A 26024-nucleotide genomic window follows, 5' to 3' on the forward strand; every position below is an offset into this window, starting at 1 on the left:
TGCTGATTTATGAATTGTCTTTGTGCTAGCTCTGATGTAAGCTACAGGTTTACAGTTGTTCTCGCCAAAGGTATCCCTACGTTACGACAACCGCTAACCCAATAGTTGACAACACGGCATCTCCCAAATCACCCGTCTGTAAGCATCTGTTTACCTGTCTGTCACTATCTCTGCGAGTTAGTAGATGGGAAACAAGCAGATACATTTTTCTTTCATTTCCCCGCCTACCTCTTGTTGCAGACACTCCTATTGGGTACCGCAGAGCAGCTCCTAAACAGCTGTTCCATGTTTTCCCACAGTATGATTTGACTGCATGCGATGTCCATCAAATTTACTTTAGCGTGTAGCTCCACCCGTGGAGTTTGTCTCAGGGATATTATTGGCTACTGTACCCATTCGTGTTCTCTGATTGGCTACTCGGACTAGTTGTCAAGGCTCTGTGCTTCATTCACCATTTTGAGACTGTAGTGTAGAATGAAAAAGCAGTAGTTTTCCTCCTTTTAAGTTGCTTTGCCGAGGAAAATGACAGCACGTTAATTGTCAACCGCGGACTACAACCTATTCTGTACTATTTCCTACTGACTCAATTGATGTCTGACCTACATATAAAATAACTGTTCGGGTGAGTAGCCTGCATCCTATAAACATTTCTTCTGCAGTAGCCTACTGCAGTAGACGTTTCTGCTTTGTTGAGCATGCTACGTTGTTAGACGTTTGCTTCACAGGTCAGCTATAAATAATCCTTATTATAATGCTATTCACTAGTTAATAGTATTCTGCAAAGATAATTAAAGGAAATATTGGACACGGTGGTTCATTGAAAAGGGAGCGGTACGAGTGGTTATGTGGACTAGTAAGCATACAAACTTTTTCCCTTGAAATTATTCATCGCCATAACCATTAGACTTCCTAGAACTGTTTTCGCTCGTTGCGTTAGGAAGCTTTAGGCCAACGGCTTTTCACACCTTACTCCTACGTCCAGTTGTCATTTCTATTCGATTCTTCTCGTGATTCAAATGTAGGTTGCCGAATCTATCATTCCCATGCCTTGCGGGCCTTGTTTTGATGTTACAATTCTTACTTTTGTAACTTAATGTAAAATGTAACAAATTTACACGCGCCAGGAGAATTGTTATAAAGTTGCGCCTAGTCTCGAGCTCCACGTTAAGAGGACTGTCAATTTAGATTTTCCAACTATTTACTTTGTTCTCAGTCTACAGCCGGATTGTTCAAGTTGCCCTAGCTGTTGCCTATTAATGATCGTACTTTTAGTGAAAATGAACTACGTGTCAGCGCAAGATGTGCTTATACAGGCCTATCGTACCGTAAACTTGTCTAGAAAGGCACGATTTCTCCGATTATGTTTATTGACTAAATATTTTACAAGCGGCCTTGGAGTAGTTAGGCCTGCGTCACGGACCGGAGGGCCCTGTTCTGTAGTAAGCAGATTGTAATCTCCAAAACACTACGACCAATACGGGAGGTTGACACATACGGTACTATGCAGCTCAACTCAGACAGTCGGCTTTCTTGACATCGTTGTTGTAGCCTATTTCTATATAACTGTTGTTAGACCTAGTTTTAAGGTATTGTAAGCTCGTGATATTTCATGGGATAGGTTGTTTGCGTTTGTTCAAAAGCCGGTTCACGTTGTCAGCGATGCACTTTGTGCTGTACGAACTATAAAGTAGTTGTTAGCATAGGCCTACCACATCATTCAATACTACAGTAGGCTACTCGTTAGCATTATGTACACATCGGGATCAGCGTGTAGACACAGGCCAGAAATGTACTTTAGTGACCATGTTATAACACACTCAGACCCGCTCTAGAATACGCAACAGGGCTAAAAAGACTCCTTACCCTTTGATAATTTTTCTGAACTATATCTCATTCAGTTTATGTAAGAACAGCTGCATTGTATCGCAATCTTTCACAATGACTGAGGAACACAGTGCACTTATAAAACAACAATGGGGATCCTTTTAGCGTGAGAAAGTGTGTCAGTTCATTTCTTTATGATGGCTGTTCTGTGAATACAATCTCATCATACCTCCTAAATAACATTTACATGTAGGCCAACAGGAATAGGCTGCATACTGATACCGACAAGGCGTATAGGCTTCCTTATCAAGCAAGGTTGTGAATATGTGTGGGTGTGGTGAAGAGTAGTTACGGAGATGCCTAGTCAGACAGATATGAAAGAGAATGCCATACATTCAATAGTGATGTGACCAGCATTTGAAGGCTGCCACTTTCAGTAAACACTGACTTGCATGAACAGGCAGACTCACACATTTTGATAAGATATTCAGTTCAGTGAAGAATGTATTCCGTTTCTTTGATCCAGAGCACATTACTTTGTGCTATTTCAAGTTCTTTCTTGAACCTATGTAGTCATGTGTGCGCTTTGTTTGATTTCGAGAACGTGGATACCTTATTTGCTGACAAGTCATGTTGTAGTGTCATGAATCATGATGTGGTGTTGTGGCATCTTACTGAAACTCCAAGCAGGATGGAAACTCAGTATTGGAGTAAATGAGCCATCTTATCCACTCAGTAAACTAGACCTACCCTTACTACTACCTACTAATAAGAAAACAAACAAACTGGTTTGCTTTGGCTGGCTTGTTATTTGCACAAGTCAACAACATCTTCCTCTTTTATGAGGAAGGCTAGCAGTGGCTTCCTAGCGACATGGCTAGCAGTGGCTTCCTAGCGACATGGGGAAATCACAGACGGGAGAGAAAGAGAGAGGATAAGAAACCCACGGAGAAGCAGGAAGTTAGCTAATAGCGCATAACAGGAAATAGCCGTGCTGATTTTAGGGGCGGATTGGCTGAGCTATAAAACAGATAAAGGTCACTACGGGTGGGGGTGTGGTAGTGGGAGGGGAAGAGAGATCGAAGGAGAGTGAGAAAGGCGAGAAAGAGAGAGAGAGTGCTCTAGAAATGCCAGTGAACTAGGAATTCCCCCACCTCCTCCTCCTAGCGCGCGTGTGTGTGAGAATAAGTGCTTAGACTAGTCTGGGCAAGTGTCCCGAAGTGTGTACACTGCTATTCTAGACATGATGTTTTCCAGTGTTACCATGTTCTACTATCCAGCTGGAGGTTTTCACACTGATATATTGGGAACGTGTTATTTTTACGTATCATATTAAATGGACTGGATTGTCATACTGTGAAATGTTTAGTTACTACTGAGGTGTAATGATTTTGTAAGGGATAAAGTCCATCACTTCAACCCTGAAATTGTGAAATTTGTAAGCAAACAAATTACTGAGCAAATCTTTCATTTTCAACAAATATTCAGATTTTGGTGTTAATGTTAACTTTGGGATATATGTTGTTTTGAAGAAGTTAATCATTGTCATTGTCATCTTCTATCAGGGTGTGTTTGGGAAAGGAGAGAGCGAAGGTAACTGAATGAGAATAAAGTACGGGATGAGACAGAAGAGAGGGGCAAGGAGAGAAGAAAAGTAAAGAAAGAGAGAGACACCGTCAGTGTCCCGGTAAACAACCAACCACCGGGCTGACCAATCAGATGACAACATGAAGCCCATCAAAAAGCCAGGCAGGCGCTCCCCGCCCTCCACCAGGGCCAAGGGGGGAAAGAGGAGAGGGGTGGGGGGCGACAGCCTGGACGGGGGGGAGAAGAGAGACTCGGACGAAAACAGAGACCATGCACCCTCCCCCAGGGGCCACACCTCCCCAGATTCCTCTCAGGAGGAGCCCATTTTGTCGCAGACCGTGGGCCACGCCCACCGAGAGGATTGTGGGAATGTGTCCGAGGAGCATCCTAGGACCCTGGGAACACACAACGACAGCAGCAGTGGCGGTAGCAGCACGGCCAGCGCCAACAACAGTCCTAACCCCGCCTCTAGTCGCAAGACCGCCACCTTCAAGGCCCGTGTTCCCAAGAAGAAGTATACCTCGGAACACTGTGCCATCGCAGTCGGTAACCCCAGCACGCCACCCCTGCAGCAGAACAGCACCGGCAGCACTGTGGGTGGAGTCCACGGCAGTATAGTGGGCCGACAGTTTTCATCATCCTCATCTTCATCCTCCTCCTCAGGCTCGGGTTCGATGACAGGAGAGAGTGGGGTACAGTGCAGAGACAGCAGGGGGACGGGAGAGGAATACCCCATCCTCAGCAGAGTCCCTCAGGGCATTGCACCTGACCTCGCAGCCCTGGAGAGGGGGAGAGGGGCAGACAGGGAGCGAGAAGCGCCCCCCCCCAGCCCCGTGGTGCGATGCTCCTCCACGGACACGGCCAGCGAGCACTCTGCCGACCTGGAGGTCAGTGACCCGCGGCCCCACCCCGCTGACACGCGCCCCCAACACACCCCCCCAGGGCCCGCCCCCGGGGCTCACACACTCACGCATGCCCCCCGCAGCCTGCCGGAGGCCCTGGCCGAGACCCTGGCCAAGGGGCTGAAGAACCAACGCGTCTTGGCTCGGCAGGCGTGCGCGAGGGCAGGGGTGACGGGCGAGGAGTTGGAGCGGCGGAGGGGGGAGGGCGAGGCCGCCATGGACTTTGTGTTCCGCGCCGGCGTCGTGCGGAGGGTGAGCGGCGAGCACGGCAGCCTGGAGGTTCAGCTGAACGGCGAGAAGGGCCTGTGCCGCTACCCGTTCTGCGAGGGCCCGCGAGAGGAGCCTGTCGACATTGTCCTGGATGCCCCGCCCCCAGGCTCCCAGCCCGTAGCCATCGGAACTGGCGTGTGCGTTCCGTTCGGAAGCGGGGCCGCCGAGGACGTCGGCGAGCCGCAGAGGCAGTGGTACCGGGAGGGTGTGATCACCCAGGTGGACAGCCACCCCGCCGTGGCATACCCCTACCGCGTGCTGCTGTGCGAGGACAGGAGAGCGCCCTCCGGTGGTGAGGACGGGGTCAGCAGGGCCGCCGCAGGCACCACGCAGGCCGTGTGGGTCTCCCGACAGAGCCTGCGTCTGCTGGTGCCCCCCTGGGACCTGGACCTGCCTGGGGGCGGGGAAGCAGGGCCGGTCGGCGACGGAGAGAGGGGGATGGAGAGGGAGGACCGGGAGGAGATGGACGTGGAGCAGGAGCTGTGTTGTCTGAATCGAGGGATGGCGCCGGGCATGGGGTCTGTGTTGGGGCGTGGTGGGCTATCCTACCCTGCCACAGCTCCTCCTTCCTCCTCCTCCTCCACCGTCAGCTCCCCTGTGACTCCCGCCTCTGTGCTCAGCCTGGGGCCCGCCAGAGACTGGGACAGGGACCTGGAGAGAGAGAGGGACATCCAGAGGAAACAGGAGAGAGAGAGGGAGCGAGAGAGGCCCAAACACCACCCCTTCCTTCCTCTCACTCCCGAAGAAGACATGGAGGTGTCCCACTTCAGCATGGTGCCAATTGGGGCGACCATACCAAGCGCCAAGGTCATGGGGGTGTCCCAGCACCGACCCATCCTCTCCAAGCCCCCCCCAGGCTACCTCAGCCCCCACCTTTCTGTGGTGCGGGGCATTGGGACTCCCCTGGGCCCCCACCTGACCCTCAACCCGCACCCCCCTCCCTCCCCAGTGCTTCTAGGCCTGGATTCTGCCGCGGTGGGAATGGGGGTCATCTCTACCCCCCAGCTCCCCCCTCTCCCCCCTATCTCCTCATCCTCCTCCTCCAGACCCTCCCAGGAGAAGACTCCCTCGGCCTCCGGCGGGGGGTCGGGGTCGGGGTCGTCTTCGCGCTCCCGGACCCCTCTGACGGCCGCCCAGCAGAAGTACAAGAAGGGCGACGTTGTGTGCACGCCCACTGGCATCCGCAAGAAGTTCAACGGCAAACAGTGGAGGCGTCTGTGCTCCCGCGAGGGCTGCTCCAAGGAGTCCCAGCGCCGGGGCTACTGCTCCAGACACCTCTCCATGAGGACCAAGGAGATGGAGGCCAGCGGAGGGGGGGTCCGCGACCGCGGCGGCGCCAGCAGCACCGGCACCCTCACCCCCTCAGACCTGCGGCTCGGAGGGGGCAGGACCAGCTCCGAGTTTGACTGGGACGAGACATCGAGGGACAGCAGCGAGGCCAGCAGCAGGGGCGGAGACTCCAGGCCCCGCCTCGTCCTCCCCTCACTCCTGCCCCAGGACCTGTCTCGCTTCGACTTTGACGAGTGCGAGGCGGCAACCATGTTGGTGTCCCTGGGGAGCTCTCGCTCCGGGACCCCCTTCTCCCCCATATCCAACCAGTCGCCCTTCTCCCCCACCCCCTCGCCCTCCCCTTCCCCTCTCTTTGGCTTCCGCCCTGCCACCTTCAGCCCCATCGCTGCTCCACCCTCCCTTACCCCGAGGCGCCACCGCCACCTCAGCGGCACCAAGATGGGCACCCCCGGCTCGGACCGCGAGCGCCACCTGTCGGGCATCGTGCCAACCTTCCAGACCAACCTTACCTTCACGGTACCCATGAGCCCCAGCAAGCGCAAGCTGGATGCTCCCCCTCCGCCCCTCCCCCTGCCTGTGTCCCAGGACTACGCCAAGGCAGACCAGCTGGGGGCGCTGGTGGGCAGCGACGCCTTCCGTGTCCTCTCCCCCCAGAGCCAGCCCACCACCCCTTCCTCCCTGTCCTTCCCCCGTCCCCGCAGTGCCACCAGCCGCCCCCCCTCCTCCGCCGCCTCCACCCCTCCTCCCATGCTGGTGTCCCCCACTCCGCCCTCGCCCCTCCCCCAGGAGCCCAGCCCCCGTCGCCTCGTGCCCCTCCGGGACTCCCCCGTCATCGTCAGGAACCCGGACGTCCCCCTGGCTAAGTTCTCCGACGGCCCCCTGGCGAGGAGGGAGCGACGGAGCCGCGAGCTGAGCCAGCCCCCCCACCTGTCCTCCGGCCTTCAGGCGCCCGTCCCCATCAACGGCGCCGCCACCAACGGCGCCGTGCTCCTCCGGAACCCCACCTCCACGCTGGTCCTCGTCACCTCCTCCCAGTCGCTCACGCCTGCGACCTCCCACTCCAGCCCCGCCCCCAGCGGCTCCATGGCAGGCTCCGCCCTCTCAGGCTCCGGCACCGGGGGCAGGGAGAGAGACAGGAAGTCAGGGGGGCACCAAGATGGCATTGGGGGGGTGCTTCCCCAGCCGGTGGCATGCCACCCCTCCCCCACGGCTCTGCTGCCCCTCATCCTGCCCGCTGAGTCACCTCATCCCGCCCCTCGCAAGGACATCATCATGGGACGCCCGGGCACAGGTGAGAGGGATACATGGATGGTTAAATGAATGGATGGATTTATTCATTCATTTTTATTGTCGTTGATACTGAATACATATGGCTGATAGACTGGTTTGATGTTTGGCGGATGGATAGAAAACTCCTGATGTAGCTCTCTGACAGGCATGCTCTTTATTGAAGCGTTAATGTTGCTGCTTCGTGGACAGTATAATTAGCTCTTTCTGAGCAGGAAGCTGCCCATGTGTGGGCTGCTGAAAAAACAGGAGCTAAAAATCTTGATTTTATTTCATTTAGAGGAGCTGAAGGTGTGTTTTGGTTGTGTGTGTGTGTGTGTGTGTCTGTTGGGTAGGGTTATAGAGTGCAAGTTCTTGGTCATTGTGCTCGCTAGAGTTTCACTTAAACTTTAAAGGGAGTATATATAGACATGTCTAGACATATAAGACTGGAGGAGGACAACAATAAGTAGACGAACGCACACACAAACACCATGTCACGTGTTTGTTTTCATTCTAATCAACTGAAAAGGAGTCCTGGTTTTGCAGTGTTGTCATAGATACTCCGTCTGGCTGGGAGTGCAGTAAAGCGTGGATTTCTGCCAAATCTAACGCTGATATCATAATTCATAATTGTCTCCATCACCTCTCACTTCAGGCAAACTCCTTTGAAGGGTGAAAATAGCTCATGCATATTCATACAAGTTAACGCCTGCAGGTGGCAGAGGACGGAATACCTCCAGTTTGCTCCTGGATGCTCCATAGGGCGTGATAATGTGGAGAGGGCAGAGGAGAAGGGCTGGAAGGAAAGGGATGGAGACAGAAGAGATACAGAGAGGTTGTGGGCACATGGCCTCGTGTCTGTCTAGACGTGCGGTCTAGTCTGGTGTGTGTATGGTATAACAGACTCCCGCATGATCACATGATGGCCAGGGGGGGCGGGGGGGGGGCTCATCCTGGGGACTTCAAACGCAGACTTCTAAGAACCAGCCTGTCAGATCAGCCTGTAAACACACACACTCGTTCGTGTCCTCCACCAAGGAAACAGGCTTCCTACTACACCTCTCTGATTGTATAATACGTATTGCCTAAGAACCAGCCTGCTAAGAACCAGCCTGACAGCTCTTCTCCTCCAACAGCTCAGCCGATGGAGAAGTTGATATTCTTGTGTAACTGGACCCGAAACAAATCAATGTCCTTTATCTATTCCACATTGACAGGAGTCTTCCCTCTTTCTCCCTCCTTTTTCTACTCCTCCCACAGTTTGGACCAATGTGGAGCCCCGGTCAGTCCCTGTGTTCCCCTGGCATTCATTGGTTCCTTTCCTGGAGCCCAGCCAATCGGCTGCTTCTGCCCACCCTGCTGATAGCCAAGAGCTTGTCAATCAAAGTAAAGGTGAGTCTCGCCCCTTGTTCACTACATTTTTCCTCTCAAGTTGAACAGTATTGCTAGTTAACAGTGTTACCTATTGTATTCCTAGTTGACTATGTGGCATTTACTTTGTACTGCAAACCAGCTGAGATGTCTGGGTTTTGTCTTCCCAGAGCCTCGTTGTGCCGTGGCCCTGGTGGGTGATGGGCAGGCGGCTCCACCAGACACAGAGCGGGGATCTCCCTCATGCCCGCCTCCTGCAAATGACAGCCAACCAGCAGAGAGGGGCATAGCTGACAGCGAGACAGAGAGTGACGCAGATGACCCGTGAGTAAAGATGATGACAGCGATTATCTGTCTGCCTACTTTCTAGACACCCAAGGACAACGTACCCACAATGCAGTAGAAAGTACAAAATTGCAGTAGAAAGTACAACATGTATGGTTTTGAATCGAAGAATTCTTGTCATTTGCCAGACAATGAACACAGTAAGTCTTTGCAGAACACATTGTGAATGGTCATAATAGACAGCATTGAATACAGGTACATACTGGGGTTTCACTCAAGTGAACCTAGATGCTGCCAAAAATCTGTACAGTCACGGATGTTTACTTTCTAATCTTACATTTCAATCATTTATTAAACAATCTGACCCAACTGGGACATGATTTATGAAAGGAAAACTGACCCTGCAGGTTCTTCCCAAGTGTGTCAGAACCTCCGTCCTCTGCTGGTCCTATGAAGCGCCGAACACAGTCCTTGAGTGCGCTGCCCAAAGACGGAGACAGGAAGGTCAGTCCTCCCCGAGAGAGACATCCGTCCATCCTACATCCAACTTTCCATCCCTCTGTCTTTTCCGTGTGTCCTTTGTTCTAATGCAGGCCTGCCTTTTTTCTGCCTCTCTCTTTCTCTCTCTCTTTCTCTCTCTCTTTCTCTCTCTCCATCCCTTAGAGGGAAAAGGACCACATTCGGCGGCCAATGAACGCGTTCATGATCTTCAGCAAGCGCCACCGCGCTCTGGTCCACCAGCGGCACCCCAACCAGGACAACCGCACGGTCAGCAAGATCCTGGGGGAGTGGTGGTACGCCCTGGGGCCCAACGAGAAGCAGAAGTACCACGACCTGGCCTTCCAGGTAGGACACGCCCCTCTCGCCAAATGCACATGGGATGTCCAGTAGATGTGTGCTTGAATATGTACCCTCTCTGTCTCCGCCCTCTCTCTCTTATCACGCTCTGTTGCCATCTGTCTCTCTGTTGTTATCTCTCTCTCTCTCTCTCTCTCTCTCTCTCTCTCTCTCTCTCTCTCTCTCTCTCTCTGTATTTATCTCTCTCTCAGGTGAAGGAGGCCCATTTCAGGGCTCACCCAGACTGGAAGTGGTGTAACAAGGACAGGAGGAAGTCTCTGTCTGAGGGGCGGGGCACCCCGGGCGCCAAGGAGGCCCGCGAGAGGAGCATGTCTGAAAGCACAGGTGTGTGTTTGGGTGGTATCACAAGTTCTCTGTGAACACACCACGTTTGGAAAGACTGTCGCAGGATTCATCTTTCACCTCTTCCATGTACCCTCTTTCTCTTTCTCCTCCTCTCCTCCTCCTCCTCCCCAGAGCCCCCTCCGGTGTCCCAGGCGTCGGAGGGAAAGGCCGTGGCCTCAGGCTGGGTTGGCGGTGGGGCTGAGCGGCGAGTGGGCGGCCTCTACGGGGGCCAGCTGCCACGCCCCCGAGCATTCTCCCAGAGCGCGGTTCACAACCTGGAGAGACGGGAGCCAGAGACAGGCCTGGAGAAGGTAGACTCAGACGCTGTTGTCGTCTCCCTTTAGTTTATGCGGAGGATTTACATTATTCCTGTCCAGACGTGTTTCTTTTTCATTCATTTTTGTTGGATATTTCAAGGGTTGAATATTAAGTGATATTCCCTTTCTCCAACCGCCCTTTTTCTCTCTCTCTCTCTCTCTCTCTCTCTCTCTCTCTCTCTCTCTCTCTCTCTCTCTCTCTCTCTCTCTCTCTCTCTCTTCTCTCTCTCTCTCCCTCTCTCTCTCTCTCTCTCTCTCTCTCTCTCTCTCTCTCTCTCTCACACACACACCATCTCCCTCCTCTCAGTTGTGTCAGGAAGGGGCAGGGTCATTCCATAGCCGTCCCCCTCCCCTCTCTCTGTTGCAGCGCAGGACTAGTGAGGATGTAACCAGCGACGAGGAGCGCATGGTCATCTGTGAAGAAGAAGTGGATGATGATGTCATGGGTGAGGTCACTTCCTGTGTCTAATAGGTCATTCGTGGTCCCAAGGTGTCACACTGCCATTGGGGCCGTGACCATAGGACCATGCTGTTGTCATACGATCCCCCCTCCCCCTGACCTGGCTGTTCTGTCTGTGTCCTCCACCCTCCCCTCCAGAGGATTCCATAGACCTGAAGTGCAAGGAGAGAGTGACTGACAGTGAGGAGGATGAGCCTGATGGACAGGTACAGCGCTGGGTTCTGCTTCACCTTAGTTTCCAGTTTCAGTTTTCTCTCTCTGTGACAGAACTGAACAAATATCCCCACATTTTTCCTGTGTGTGTGTGTGTGTCTGCGCACGCCTGGTAAAGGGCACACAAGGACGTTCAGTTAAATCTTGTCTTTGATCCCCCATCCCCTCCAGGGTGGCAGCCAGACGGGGGTCCACTCCTCCCTCCCCTTCTCCGCCTCCACCCAGGAGAGCGCTGCGGGGGGCAGCACAGACAGCTCTGAGAAGAAGAGGAAGAAAGGGATGGAGGCAGGGGAGGAAGGGAGCGGAGGATCTAAAAGAGGAGTCGAGGCGGCGGGAGGAGGAAAAGTAGGAGGGGGGCAGATTCCTGCTGACTCCTCCTCTGGGTCAGTCCTGAACACGCTGCCCCCCCCTACTCTGGGACATGGTTTCAACCAGGTGCTGGGTGCTGTCTGCGTGGCCCCCACCATTGTGACCAATGTGGTACGACCCATCACCAGCACGCCCATCCCAATCGTCAGCAAGCCAATGGAAGGACCCGTGGCTCTCAGCGCACTCCCCCAAGAGAAAGCCACCCTTCTTATTGGAGGAGCGGGAGCAGGAGGCGGGACAATCACAGCAGGGGGTGGGTACCTGTCCTCAACCTCCCCCAATTTGGTCAGTGTAGGCGGGGTTGGGCCCGGGGGATTGGTCACCAGCCTTGTTCTGGGAGGAGCTTTCCCTGCCCAGCCAGCCATTCAGCTGATAACCCCTCCCCACCCGCTCTCCTGCACTGCTCCTAGCCTCTCCCACTCCACCTTGCCCCTCCCCCTGCTACAGCCACAGTTCCTCCCCGCCTCCTCGCTCACGCCCCCCGGCGCCAAACAGCCAGCCACACAGCTCCAGTACATCTTGCCCACCCTCTCCGCCAGCAGCAACCCCAAGAGCCCCTCCCCCCAGGTACCCCAGCAGCCAACCAGCATCCTCGCCCTGCCCTTCTCCCCGCCCACCCATGTGTCCCTGGCCAATGGAGTGCACTCGGGGGCAGTGGCAGCATTGGGAGGGGTCAGCCCCGCAGCAAGAGGTGAGATAGAAAGTAGGGGCCGGCTGACGGGGCTGATGTTGACGATGGAGGCACGTAGGGTGTTTTTAAACATGGTGGATGATAGGGACGCTCATCTCTGTTCTGATCACCTGTCTCTTTGTTGTTATCTGTCAGGTTGATAGCACATGTGTATATATACGTAGGCAGATATGAATATATACTTTGTGCACTGTGTAACAGACTGGCATACATTACTATGAAACAGTTGTATGTAGTACATGCACGAGAATATCGTAGTGTCACTGGTCAATGAAAGCTTGAAACGTCTCAACATCTCTTTCTCCCTTACCCTCTCTCCATCCATCCATCCTTTCTCTCTCTCTCTCTCTCTCTCTCTCTCTCTCTCTCTCTCTCTCTCTCTCTCTCTCTCTCTCTGTCTCTCTCGCTCTCGCTCTCTCTCTCTCGCTCTCTCTCGCTCTCTCTTTCACCCTTTCCCAGTCCAAGCACAGTCTCCAGTCTTGCAGAGCAAGATGCTGGTTCCCATGGCAACAGTGAGAACAGGTTCCACTCCTCCTCAACCTATTTCCCTGGTGGCCCCGCCCCTTCCTGTGCAGAATGGCATCCAGACAGGAAACAAGGTTTCGACAACTATTCGTCACATACAAACAACAGAACCATAGGAGGTTCTGTTTATGATAACCCATGTGATTTGACATTTTCCTTGGCTAATCTTTAGTACATATATATGTGTGTGTCCACGTTCAGCAGATAATCCAGGTAGCTCCCATGCCAGTGGTCCAGGCCAACGTCCATCCCACTGGAGCAGTGCACACTGGGAACCCCTTCCCTGTTTCCATGGCAACAGCGTTGATGGCGCCCGCGACGAGGTACGAGGAGGGCCCCCCCTCCCCTACTGACACGCTCACTGTGACCTCAGACAGTGGACTGCTTGAAGCATATGTACGACTGGTTGAACATGAAAGAATCTGTATCTCCACTTCCATGTTTGGTGTTTTTGATGTCAGGACATGTGCATGGTCCTTTATTGACTGGTAAGACTGTCCCATTGTATGTATCAGCTGACCCTTTCCCCCTCCTCCTCCTGTAGGATCACCTATGTTCAGTCCCCCCCTGGGGTGGTCTCCATGGCAACCGTCCAAGCCCCACCCCCTCCAGACCCCGCCTACTTGCCATCTCCCCTGGCAACGCTGGGCTTCACTGCCATCGCCCCAGCGGGCCATACACTGGTTCAGCCAATCGTAGCAGGCCAGCCTCCCATGCTAGCTCCAGCCCCTCCCCGGTCAGCCAACGGCAGCTGTCCGTCACAACCTCCCGGCTCCATGGCTCCAGGAGCCCATCACCAGTTTCTCACTGCCATTTACCCCTCCCCAAACGTCACCCTGGCGACTGGAGTAGTCTCTGTGGCGACGGCGCCAGTGGTAGCCACGGCCGCCGCTCTGGCTGGTGTGCCGGGGGCGCTGGCACAGCCCACTAGCGTGTGTCTGCAAGGGCTGATGGCACACACACTACCGGGGGAAGCAGAGCCCGGGCAGGAGGACACGGGAGAGAGGCAGAGAGGGAAGGAGATAAAGAAGGAGAACCTGGCCGACTGTCACACTGATGTGGAGGCGACAGGTATGTCACACCGTGGCGTCTGACCGGCCCTCCGTGTCCATGTCCTGGTCCTTGTCCCACAGCTGCTCCATCAGTCAGTACTATCACTTGTTTTCCTCCTGTGCTGGCAGCATGTCTCCTGGTCTAGAACAGGGGGTTAGTAATTGTGTTAGTTCCAACTGTATCCACTCTGGGTTGTTAATCAGTCTCTTTGTGTGTGTGTGTGTGCTCCACCAGCAAGTGTAAAGGAAGAGAGAGGAGCCCCTCGACGCATCAAAGAGGAGAACACCAGCGAGGACTACGACTCCCCCCGCGAGAAGCCGCAGACCAGGGGTAACCGGGAGAGAGAGGGCGGCTGGGAGAGGGAGGTGAAGAAGGAGAGTGAAGGGGGCAGCTGGGAGGCCGAGAGGCAGAGGGAGAGGGACGAACGCAGCACACCGGACGGGGACGCCCGAGGAGGCAACAGCAAGGAGGTACGACACGTGCACACGCACATACATGTGCGTTCGCACGCACCGCACGCAGACATGCATCCCTCTCTCACTCTGTTTATCTCTCTTCTCACACTTTCTATCTCTGTCTCTCTCTTTGTTCAGACTGGACCCAGGGACTCCCTCCCTCGCTCCCCTCTGCCTCCTCCCTCAGGATTGGACACTCCTCTGCCGCCACCTCCCTGTGACCGAGACCCCGCCCCCTCTGCCAAGAGGATCAAGTTCCGCCCACCGCCACTCAAGAGGACCCCTGACTCAGTTGACAAGTGAGTGACAGGATGAGGGAGCCAATAGGCGCAGAGAGAAACAGGAAGCATTCATTATGACCACGATTCATGACGAGCTGTGTTCGTGATACCATCAATGACTAATGAAAGAGGCAGATATCCAGCTGAGAGTAGAAAACGTCATTGTCCAACTGCATCCGCAAACTGAACAGGTTATCCTGGTGTGTGGTGCTTTGTTCCGACCGTCTCTCTCCCTCCCCTCGTTGCCGCGGCGCCCAGGGTGCTCTCGGGGTCTTACTTTGAGGAGCGCTTCGCCGAGCTGCCCGAGTTCAAGCCCGAGGAGGTGCTGCCCTCCCCCACGCTGCAGAGCCTGGCCACCTCGCCCCGCGTCATCCTGGGCAGCTACCGCCGCAAGAGGAAGAACTCCACCGGTAAGAGGGGGAGGATAGGAAGCGAGGAATGGTGGAAGAAAGGGAGAGATAGGTGGAGATCCGTCATGACAACCCTTTCCCTTCTCCCAGACCTGGACTCGTCGGCAGAGGACCCCGGCTCCCCCAGGAGGAAAACACGCCGTCTGTCCAGCTGCAGCTCCGAGCCCAGCACTCCCAAAAGCGCCACCACCAAGTGTGAGGGGGAGATCTTCACCTTCGACAGAGCCGGTGTGTAGGAAACGCCGTGACCCGCCGCAACAGCGTCCGACCTCCAAGAAAGAGTGCTTAGTTGACCCAAACCTTTTTCTGTCCTTCCCGTTACTCCTCCCGTTTTCTTTTCCTCACACGTGACCCCCTCTCCTTCTCCTCCTCCTCCTCCTCGTCCATCCAGGAGCAGAAACCGAGGACGTCCTGGGGGAGTTGGACCGGGTCCCCTTCTCTTCCCTGAGGAGAACCCTGGACCAGCGCCGCGCTCTGGTCATGCAGCTGTTCCACGAGCACGGCTTCTTCCCCTCAGGTAACACCGTCCGCCCCACATGCCCCCGCTCCCTTTGCCGCATACAGTTCACTGTGTTTTCACGCAACCTGGGATCTGCAACCTGTGACCTTCCATCGATCTGTCAGTGATGGTTGGTTGGGTTTCCATTCACTTCTGCAATTTTAAACCTGTCCGTTCCAGCTTTCAAACAGGTCAGTCACATGGTCATTAAGTTGTTGTTGACCCCTCCCACCCCAGCTCAGGCCACAGCAGCCTTCCAGGCCCGCTACTCAGACACCTTCCCCACCAAGGTGTGTCTGCAGCTGAAGATCCGCGAGGTCCGGCAGAAAATAATGCAGACGGCCACGCCCGGGACCGCCGACCTCGGGGGACCGACAGGGGGTGCAGCAGCCGGCAACGACCCCGCCTCCGCTGGTGCACTGGGCTCAGCCAATCCTCAGGCCCGAGAGGACAGCGGGGCGGAGCCAGGGGAGAGACGTCGGAGCCCCGAGGAACCCAGGAGCGAGGCGTAGGGGTCCCGCCAGGGGAGAGAAGGTGGAGGAGCGGAGAGAAAAGAGAGAGACTGTGTAAAAAGTGAGGAATGAGTGTTGACCCCCGAGCATGTCCTTGTACGCGTGGTAACAGGACTCGCTGTGGCGTCAGCGCTACACCGGCACTACACTTAGCACATTTGTAGTTTGTATTTGAACACAGAGGCTTCTCTCTCTCTCTCAAACACACACCATATATTCACACAAATATTGATATACACATGCTCACACAGCTTGGTGCAATCTCTGGCGTGTACAAGGCTCAGCCACACACACACACACCTCCCACCAAGTAAATCAGACTGTTACTATGGGATGGCATGCCCAAGAGCTGTCACCAGAACCACACACACGGCACTTTGTCACTGGTGCAGAGGCAGGATGCAGGATGCCAGCTCTCTGATGCCATTGATTTGACCCCCTCCCCCACCCCCCACCCCCCACCCCCCACCCCCCCCATTCAGCCCGGTGGGGGGAGGGGCAGGATTTAATAACCTCTGACCTCCAATGATAATTCCACAGCCCCTCTATGCTGCAAAACAAGACAGCACTGAACTGGACACACACACCTCTCTCCGCACACACTTCACACACAAACACAGTCAGTAAACCCAATCTCATCTGACCAAGCCACTGCAATGGCCTGCACAGTTATAGGGACTGTATAAAAATGTTAAAGAGACTTGAACATGGATCGACCTCCTCCATTTCCTCCTCCGCAGAGATTAAATGTAACTCAGTGTGACTGACCAATCAATTACCTTGTTCATTGCCATGACAACTGACATGGTGAGCTCCCCGTGGCTGGATGTGATGCAGTGTGTTGGAGTTTCAACCTCATGGCCACCGATCCTGTCTAAAGAAGCAGAGCAACGAAACCAATCACCAGTTGACTCCCCCTAGCAGAGCACAGGGAAGACCAGACAAGGAGGTTTGTCCACCGTGATTGGCCGGTCCAGATTGATTCGCGCCACTGGCAACCACAGACTCGGCCAGCCCTCAGAGAATAAACTGGCATACAACAAAACAAAGCGAGATAGCTAGATTTTTAAAACAACCTTCCTTCATCATTCACCCAGTGGATATGTTGCTTTCTCTCGTGGTTCTGCCGTGAAAATAACATGTTTCATGTGGCCTGTTGCTCTTGTGGCTCTAAATGGTGTTTCTCCAGTATAAACTGTTTAGAAGGGGGCCCGAAAGCGCCTTTTGTCCTGCTCATGAGGAGTTTATTTCTGGCCGTTCCGCCCCCTCTCCTCCCATGACTTGTCACTAGGCTCACCAAGGAGGGTGCAGGGAGTGCTTGTTTTTAAACGTCAAAATCAGGTGTTTGCACAACATGTGGTCTCTGACTGCAATTAAAAATCAGGAAAGTATTGTTTTTAGAGATCGTTTTTAGTACAATTATAACCTTGTTCTGTCGTGTTAACAATCTCCCTCATTCTTCCACTCGGAGACCCCTTCCCCACCTCCTTTTCCTCATTCTCTTTCTCTTCCATATCCACCTCTTCTCCCTCCTTCTCTTTGTCTTCTCCCTCCTTTTGCACCTCGTCCGGCTTTGCTTCTCGTCCTGGTGTTGTCCTTCCCTTTGTCCTCTTCCTCCTTTTCTCCCTCATCCTCCTTCCCCTCTTCATCTTCCTCCTGTTCTACCCCCCTGTTCTTCCTCCTCGTGTCCTCTTTCTCTCTCTCTCTTGCTCTCTGTTTCTCCAATGTGGTTAGAAAGTGCCCTTCAGCCCTGGTTCCAGGGTGAGCATGGTTCTTTAGCTCAGGATGGCTCTGGTTAGGGTTCCATCAGGGACAACACATCCTAGACCAGCAAAGGGGGGTGTTCTCTAAAGCCCCCTTTTCCTCCTCCAACTCCTTTTTCCTCCTCTCCCACTCCTTCCTGCTTCCTCCCTTAGTCACTTTATTTCTCTCCCAGTAATGGTGCAATAGGACTTTCTGAATGGGTGATAAGTTATTTGGGTCTGTGCCATAGATATTGACAGTACAGTGGACCCACTACAGAAACGCTGGTGTATAGAAGAGGAAACCTCAGAAATAATCTACTATTGAAGAGATTATAGAAGGCGAGTATGTAATTTACTAAAAGTCAAAGAAAATTCAAATAGCACTTTTGCCTCTTCACGCATTTGGCGAAGAATGGGGGTAATTATTATATGGGTATATCTTTATTTCTCTGTGTAAACAGTTGGATGTGTGTGTGAAAAATATATATTTCCATAATATGTGCATATAGAGGGTGTGTGTGTTTGTGTGTGTGTTTGGGCTCATGCATTCACAGTATGGACGTTGACTGACCCCTTCTGGTTCTCTCACACTGCGTACAATAATACATTATCAACCTTATTACATATAGTTTCTATGGTCACACAAAGACTATTGAATGCTCTCTTGACTGTTATAGTGTCAGGTAATTCAGGATTAAACACAATTTATCAGTTATTCAAATGCCAACAGGTGGAAGTCTACTTGACATGCGTTATACATGCATGTGCACACTCACACACACATGCACAGACATATACACACACATGTATGCGTGTCCACCGTATGATTGTGCTTAAAAAACTATCCTTACTTTGGAGAAGGAATTTTAGAATGAGAGAGATGGGTGTAAGCTCATAAACAGGCATGTTGACCATGTGCAATATTTCTAAACAAAAAAAAACAACAAAATATTGAAAACATTAAAGACCTAACACAATATTCTTTGTTGCTTGTGCTTTATTCTGAACGTCATGGTGATCTGGCGTTTGTCGTACAGTTTGTTGTTAGGAGGCTAAAAGAGAGAAAAATAAGAAAAAAACGGTCCGAAACATGTAGCAGAGGCTACAGACATCCAGTGACTAATTTGCTTCTAGGTGTAAGTAGTAAGGTCTGTAACTACACTATTGTCAAGACATGGGTGGGTTACCAAATTACCTTGAAATGTACAGCTGACAGCTGATATCAACGAAACGGGTCAAACTGGATGGAGTAGGCCTATATTATGTACCTAGTTTCCATCTCTAACCAAATCTACTGTAGGCTACATTTCTCTGCACCCCTTTGTGAGGAATTCTATTTTTAACATGGTAGAAATAACAGGAGAGAGAGCGCCATCTCCGGTGTAATTTAAAAGTGACATTCTAACCGTGTAGTTGTTTTCTTTCTCAGAAGACAAGACGGCCAGACCTAGGCAGCAGCAACCGTCAACTTCATATCCCAGGAGGCAATGCGATCTGTCAGTTCCTAAGGTCTACTAGCCCAGACAACCTGCGAAAGGGAGGACTCGTCGGTGCGGCGACAATTCTGTCGGTCTTTCAACGATTATTGTTGTTAAAATAGAGGCATACATTAAAATTCAATTGGGTAGAAGTAGAGCATACCAAGCCTCCCGCCCCGCTACCCCTGCACAGAGATATGAGCGGCAGCGGGCGGCCCAGAACTAGCTCGTTTGCTGAGCCACAAGGTGTACCAGGAGCCGCCGCAGCATCCGCTGGATCAGCCGCTGCCGTGGGGAGCAGCACAGGAAAGTCCGGGGTCCCGCAGGCCTCGGGGAGCAGCTCGTCGGGATGCTCGAATTTAAAGCTGACCAGTACGTTTGTTTGATTTATTTTGTACTAGATAAGTAGATTTTTCACATTTACACCTCAAATGTTATGTATGCATTAATATTCGATTTAAAAGCCTGTTTGAAAGCAAGACTAGCCAAGAAGCTAGCTGTTACCTAGCTAGGCTAACGTCAATTTCAGTAACTACAGCTAACGTTTGCAGGGTTTATTGCAAGGGTTATCCATCTTGTAAGGTCTAAGCGAGTTGTTTTGTGTGGTAGCTAAATTATTTTAGATAAATATTATTTTATTTAGTAGCAAAGTTGTCTGACTTAGCACGCTTATTTGCTACACCAAGCAATAAGAAAGGTTAGCTAGCTGGCGACTCGGCTGGTATCCATTCAGATAGATGGCTAGGTAGCTACAGTAAAACTAAAGGGCTAGCTAGGTAGCTACAGTAAAAAGGGTGTGTGGAAAGAGGTGATACAGCTAGCCAGCTACAAGTGAACCACTGTCTGCCAGTAACGTTTGCTGTACTGACCAAATTGGTATCTAGCTAACTACACATTGTAATGTGAAATGTAATTCTATTTGTTGGGTGTACATGCACGAAGGTTAACGATGACTGATGACAAGGTTACATACAGTTAAGCTGTGACTCAAAGTTCTAATTGCATGATAAGGCGCAATGCTAACGTCTGGAGGTAGATACTCGATAAAAAATGAATTCGAATGCCTTCTTGATAGGACATAGATTGTTGGTATTTTGATAGGTTAAAACAAAGACCTCTACAGTATTTATCTCAGAGGTTTGATATGGTGTTATTTTCGCATGGTAGAAGGTGTGTGAGGGAGCGAGCGATATGAGTCCACAGGGGGTCATTCTCAGTGCTTTGGGTATCTCTACCAGTTTCCAATTGAGTTCTACTCCAAACCTTGTCCCTGTCCAGACAATTACACACACACACACACACACACACACAACTCAGTGACTTAGGTCACCATGCAGTGGGTAGTGTGTGAGCAGGGTTCAGGTGTAACAGATATGACCAACAGGCCTATTGGATGTCTATTATCCTACAGGCCAACTATCGTTCACCGAAATTGATATCATTTGAGTAAAACACACGGGTGGTGCCGGCCCTGCGGGCTTGTCGACTCTTTTCCATAAAGCAAAGCCCTTAGCCCTCGTGTTATCTGTGAGTATTGATGTTAACATGGGCCCGTTATGACTTCACTGGTAACCTGAATGTCAGACAGTCAGGTTCAATGGTTACACAGGCCTAGTCTAGGTGGTAGGCTTAAGTCTACTTCTAGTCTGGAGGACAACATGACCCTGCTGGTCTCTGTTTTGGTCCCATGATGAGTTATAGTTGACCCTTCAACTTGTAAGACAGAAGCCCCTGAGGACAGAACAGGTTAGCACAAGTCAGGTGGTTTATCATTATGACCTGGATACAGGTGCACCGCATTTCAAAGCTCTCCTACACAGATTAAATATATTAAATCATAAATCAGCTTGTTATCTAGGCTACTTTCTGTTGAGTTGATATACACCACGACTAGGGGTTTACCTGATTATGTGAGGTTTCTGGGATACTTTTCACAAATAAGAGTATTGATCTTTAATTAGTTTTGGGGATGAGTTAACAATCCTACATAACTGACACTTGATTTCCACTAATGATGTCACTTCCCTCCCCTCTTTTCCCTTTCTCTTGTTTCCCAGGAGACAGCGGAAAGGTGACGACGGTGGTCGCCACGCCCGGCCAGGGCCCGGACCGCCCCCAGGAGGTGTCGTACACAGACATCAAGGTGATCGGCAACGGCTCGTTTGGTGTGGTCTACCAGGCACGACTCATCGACAGCCAGGAGATGGTGGCCATCAAGAAGGTCCTGCAGGACAAGCGGTTCAAGGTAGGGGTGGTGTCCTACAGGGTAGAGTTCTTCTTCTTCCACAAGTTCGACTGATGGATTCTTCTCCCCTGCAGAACCGAGAACTCCAGATCATGAGGAAGCTGGACCACTGCAACATCGTCAGGCTACGCTACTTCTTCTATTCCAGTGGTGAAAAGGTACGTCTCTCGTTTTCACCACAGCGCCCCCAGCCTTTCTCAGAAGCCTCACTAGTCTTCACCATGGTCCTTCACTGCTGCCCCTCTCTCCTCCGTAGAAGGATGAGGTATACCTTAACCTGGTGCTGGACTTCGTCCCAGAGACTGTGTACAGAGTGGCCCGCCACTTCAACAAGGCCAAGAGCATCATTCCTATTATTTACGTCAAGGTAAAACTCATATGCATACCGTCTTTAGACCTCCCTCACCCACCTCTCTGTGGACCTTCCTATCTCTTCATTCACTTTCAGAGAATACATCTCTGATCTATAGGACTTATCTCTTTCCCCCCCCCGCCCCCCCAGGTGTACATGTATCAGCTCTTCCGTAGCCTGGCCTACATCCACTCCCAGGGGGTGTGTCACCGAGATATCAAGCCCCAGAACCTGCTAGTGGATCCAGAGACAGCCATTCTCAAGCTCTGTGACTTTGGCAGGTACAGACTCGGACCCCCTTTGACAGTGCAGCCGTTCTCAGGCTTAACAGGACTGGAAGCATTCACATATCAGATATCCACTGAAATGGTTGTGAGTGGAATGCCAGAGATGTAGGTGACAGCTAGCGGGTACATGAATAACCGAGATGGATGACTCCATGTGAGAGTCTATCAGTAAGAGGCAGGGGGTTTTCAGCTCCACCTCCATGACCGTCCCCCTCCTTTTGTTTGCCACACAGTGCGAAGCAGCTGATCCGCGGGGAGCCCAACGTGTCGTACATCTGCTCACGGTATTACCGCGCCCCGGAGCTCATCTTCGGGGCCACCGACTACACAGCCAACATTGACATCTGGTCAGCGGGCTGCGTGCTGGCAGAGCTGCTGCTGGGCCAGCCCATCTTCCCCGGAGACAGCGGCGTGGACCAGCTAGTGGAGATCATCAAGGTAGGTGGCAGAGCGTGTTTGTGGGTTGTTGTTGTTGTTGTTGGGGGGGCGGGGGGTGAGTCTGAGAGATTAGATGTGTGTATATATGGAGGGGGGTTAGCGATATGTGTGTTTGTCTATTGGGCTCCACCCACCCACCCAGCCACCGGCCTGCCTCCTCCCGTCCCTCAGGTCCTGGGGACCCCGACCAGAGAGCAGATCCGAGAGATGAACCCCAACTACACAGAGTTCAAGTTCCCCCAGATCAAGGCCCACCCCTGGACCAAGGTACCTGGCCTCTCTCCCAGGAGACAAGGCAGCTCCCCTCTGCTGCCGCCAGCCTAGACAGATTTGGGATTAGGAATGTAAACTTGCCAAGACTGTTGTTTCAGTGTGTAATCACTTTTTAAAAATCCCTCTAGCGCCCATATCTGTCTTTCCTCCATGTCTTCCTCCATCTAATCCTTGCTTTAATCTCTACCCACCATGCCCTCTCTCGTTGGTTCACCACCCCAGGTGTTTAAGCCTCGCACCCCTCCCGAGGCCATCGCCCTGTGCTCCCGCCTGCTGGAGTACACCCCCGCCACACGCTTCTCCCCCCTCGAAGCCTGCGCGCACACCTTCTTCGATGAACTCCGCCAGCCCAACGCCCGTCTGCCCAGCGGGAGAGACCTGCCTCTGCTCTTCAACTTCAGCACCACCGGTACGTCCTCCTGAGATCGTTACCACACACACGCGCGCGTACACACGCGCACACACACACACACCCACACTGTCACCATGGTGCTTTGACCTCTCTTTGTGTTTCTGTCCGTCTCCTTCCAGAGCTGTCCATCCAGCCCCAGCTCAACTCCACCCTCATCCCTCCTCACGTCCGCGTTCAGACCTCCGCCTCCTCTCACGGTACGATGGCACGCTCCACAGCACCATCACAGTAGTCCTGCCTTTCCTAAAGGAAAGGACATGCCGCTAAGTCGTATTGCTGCTAGACACGGTTAAAAACACTCACAACATTGTGCCACCATACTTACTTTAGGGTTAATAAGTGCACAATATTTGATGATGATAAATAAATAAACAAAAAGTATGCATCCTACAGTTTCAAAGTCCCGCCAGCAGGGGGTGGTGTTGGAAGCACCTCAGTCCCAGATTGGCTGTCGTAGTTACAATGTTAACACATGGTGGAAATTGCATGTACAGTATATCAATATGATTACTAGTATATCTCAAATAGGATGAATAGTTCTTTTGAAACAAGTAGAGTATTCAATGGTATTTATGTCCTCTGTTTTTCTTCTCCCTCCCCCCTCTCTCCCCTGGGTCTCCTCCATAGATGGGATTGGTTCTGATGGCTCGTCTCAACACAGCTCTGTACCCGGCTCCCTCAACAGCACCTGAACCATCATCAACCTCAGCTCACCTGCCAGCCCCCCAACCCTGCGTGCACACACACACACACACTCACACACTCACACACATACTACATCCTGGACAGCTTTCTCCATGCTGCTTGTTATCTCCCATTGGTTAGAGCCATTCCTTTTTGTACTGTACATATACACACCTGGGAACTTTTGTTAACATTCAACTCAAACAAAACTAGTGCTCTGAGAGACATGGACACACTCAGTGTTATTTCATGCCCTACTTTGACTCATTAGCTCAGTTCTATGTGTATGGTTAGAACTCTGATGCTGCTGCTGATTGGTCGAAGGTCCTGTTGGAGGGGCGGGTCCTCTGGATAGTAACTTTTTTTTCTTAATTGTATTTTTCGTATTCCTTCCGCTTATTCTTTTTTCCCCCAACAATACTTTTTTTGTTGAATTCGTTTTCTTTTAACTCTAGTTTATTTATTGGAGACAGATGACCACATGATGACCTCATGTTAGAGAGAAAAGCTCTCTCACCTCCAGGGCTCCCATTTAGAGTATTTTCAACACATACCTCCCTTCAACCATACCTGGGATTGACCTCCATTCTAATACGACAGGACTGGTGGAAGGCAGCAGAATTGTCAGGGTGTGACTTTTCCCTTATCGGGTCAGAGGTCAACTCCCAATGAGAGGAGGAAGGTTTTGTGATTTCAGACGAGGATGTCGTGTTTTTTCATCTTCTGGCTAGTCAGAAACCATGAAGACCCCCCCCCCCTCCCCTTGACAGGGCGTTTTAGAAGCAAATTGTTTAGTTGTGGAAACACATACTCGGGCCTGGGCGCTATATGGACGTGGAGAGAAACAATAGTGTTTTTATACGTTTTATTAAATTACCATGAACACTGATGACAACAGCTGCTTTTCCCCCCCTTTTTTGCATACTTAATGTAAATGTATTTATTATTTTAAATAGGTTTTCAGAGTGCCACTATTCACTCTGAAAAGGTTGGGGAGGGACGAAAGGGGAGGGAGGTGGAAGTGATTGATTTACTAGCTCTATTTGTTAGCCATTTTCCATCGGTGGGAACTTTTTCTAAGGAAGTCTTAATATTGGTTGCAAGAAGGATTTCCATAGAAATAAGACACACAAACACACATACGCACCCATGTGCTGGATTGAGACAGCAGTTGTAAAGGATTTAACAACTGTGGTACAGCCGTCTATATAAAGAAAGTATCTATATAGGCTTTCAGCAGCCATTTTGACTAGAGTATTAACTATGGAATAACTGACTCCTGCTTGAACAGGACACATCTCTGTGCCCTTCAGTTCTGTGACATAGGGTTTGTAAGTGTGTGTGAATGTGAGTTTGTAACCATGTCTACTCTTGTTGCCAATGTCGTAGGCAGGATTTAGAGTTTCTTTAATCCTGACATCATGTAGCTACTTCACGTGAGACGATGTGGGAAGGTTGAGGGGTAAAGCATGACTGGGGTTTGGTGTCCGACAATAGTGTGTGTGTGTGTGTGTGTTGTCCTTGTAAGCTGTACCCTTCAATCCAGACCGCACAGTTTAAAAGCCAGTGTAGTAGGTTTAGATCAGTTGTCAGTACTGACCACTTGAAAGCTTCTAGTGCAAGCCTTTTCTATTGTGAAACCCTGCCCTCTCGTCTTACAATGTGATCAAAAACCCTGTATAATAACTTTGTTTTACAGAACACTGTACTGTAGGTATGTTTTATTAAGCTTCCCTGGTGTCCCCTGTAAGGTGGGGTTTGGGCATTAGCACCAGTTATAAACCTGAAAAGATTGAACTCTTTCCCATGTGGCACCTCGGGAAAGAAAATACATTTAGCACACCTTATGTTGACATCCTTTGATTTCAGAAGCCATTAGTTCCCCCCTCCCCCCTAATGTATGTACTCTTGTTGCACATGTGTAAATATCTCACATTTGTGTTTATTTTTTATTCCAATGTTTGTTGGATTGACCTGTCATGGGATGTGAGCTGGTCACCACGGCCCAGGTTCATTTTCCATTCATCTGTTTGTAAATACTCTTTTTTTTTTTTTTTTTTTTCATGTCCTGATCCAAGATGTACAGAAATTAAATTGATGCTTTTCACCTCAACCTGACCCTCCCCTACCTCCCTCCCTGGTCGTGTTCTCCCAACGTGCTGGATCTCTCTCCTCTGCCGCTTGTTCTAGATCCCCAGACTATGGTAGCGGGCATTTGTCTGTCAGACAAGTTGGGAGAGCTGAAATAGTGCAGACCAGCTCAATAAACCAGGAGGAGGGACACAGAACCCCCCATCTGTCTGTGTGTATGATATGGGCTCATTTAATAAAGTGATGAAACAGGA

General features: G+C 51.6%; 2 protein-coding genes across 7 annotated transcripts; both read left to right on the top strand.

Moving 5' to 3' along the window:
• Window positions 1-447: 447 nt before the first annotated feature.
• Window positions 448-17579, top strand: cica (capicua transcriptional repressor a). Of its 6 annotated transcripts, none has more exons than XM_047018792.1 (20): window positions 448-622; window positions 3390-7164; window positions 8403-8534; window positions 8684-8837; window positions 9206-9302; window positions 9462-9644; window positions 9848-9980; window positions 10113-10291; window positions 10605-10743; window positions 10896-10963; window positions 11142-12030; window positions 12490-12629; window positions 12757-12878; window positions 13100-13626; window positions 13843-14078; window positions 14202-14362; window positions 14603-14754; window positions 14845-14982; window positions 15146-15271; window positions 15491-17579. In XM_047018792.1, exons 2-20 carry the CDS (start codon window positions 3552-3554, stop codon window positions 15763-15765), a joined length of 7464 nt encoding a protein of 2487 aa, XP_046874748.1. In that variant the 5' UTR covers window positions 448-622; window positions 3390-3551; the 3' UTR covers window positions 15766-17579. The 6 variants fall into 6 exon arrangements, with proteins under 6 accessions (XP_046874748.1, XP_046874750.1, XP_046874752.1 ...); XM_047018794.1 differs by having other exon boundaries at window positions 12760-12878; XM_047018796.1 differs by having other exon boundaries at window positions 11142-11592.
• A 1373-nt stretch (window positions 17580-18952) lies between these two features.
• gsk3aa (glycogen synthase kinase 3 alpha a) lies at window positions 18953-26024 on the top strand. Its single transcript, XM_047019617.1, has 10 exons — window positions 18953-19360; window positions 21046-21233; window positions 21308-21391; window positions 21490-21600; window positions 21736-21866; window positions 22106-22310; window positions 22482-22577; window positions 22806-22992; window positions 23115-23192; window positions 23623-26024. Exons 1-10 carry the CDS (start codon window positions 19186-19188, stop codon window positions 23685-23687), a joined length of 1320 nt encoding a protein of 439 aa, XP_046875573.1. The 5' UTR covers window positions 18953-19185; the 3' UTR covers window positions 23688-26024.

This window comes from Hypomesus transpacificus, chromosome 4, assembly GCF_021917145.1.
Source record: "Hypomesus transpacificus isolate Combined female chromosome 4, fHypTra1, whole genome shotgun sequence".
In the NCBI taxonomy this organism is placed as follows: domain Eukaryota; kingdom Metazoa; phylum Chordata; class Actinopteri; order Osmeriformes; family Osmeridae; genus Hypomesus; species Hypomesus transpacificus.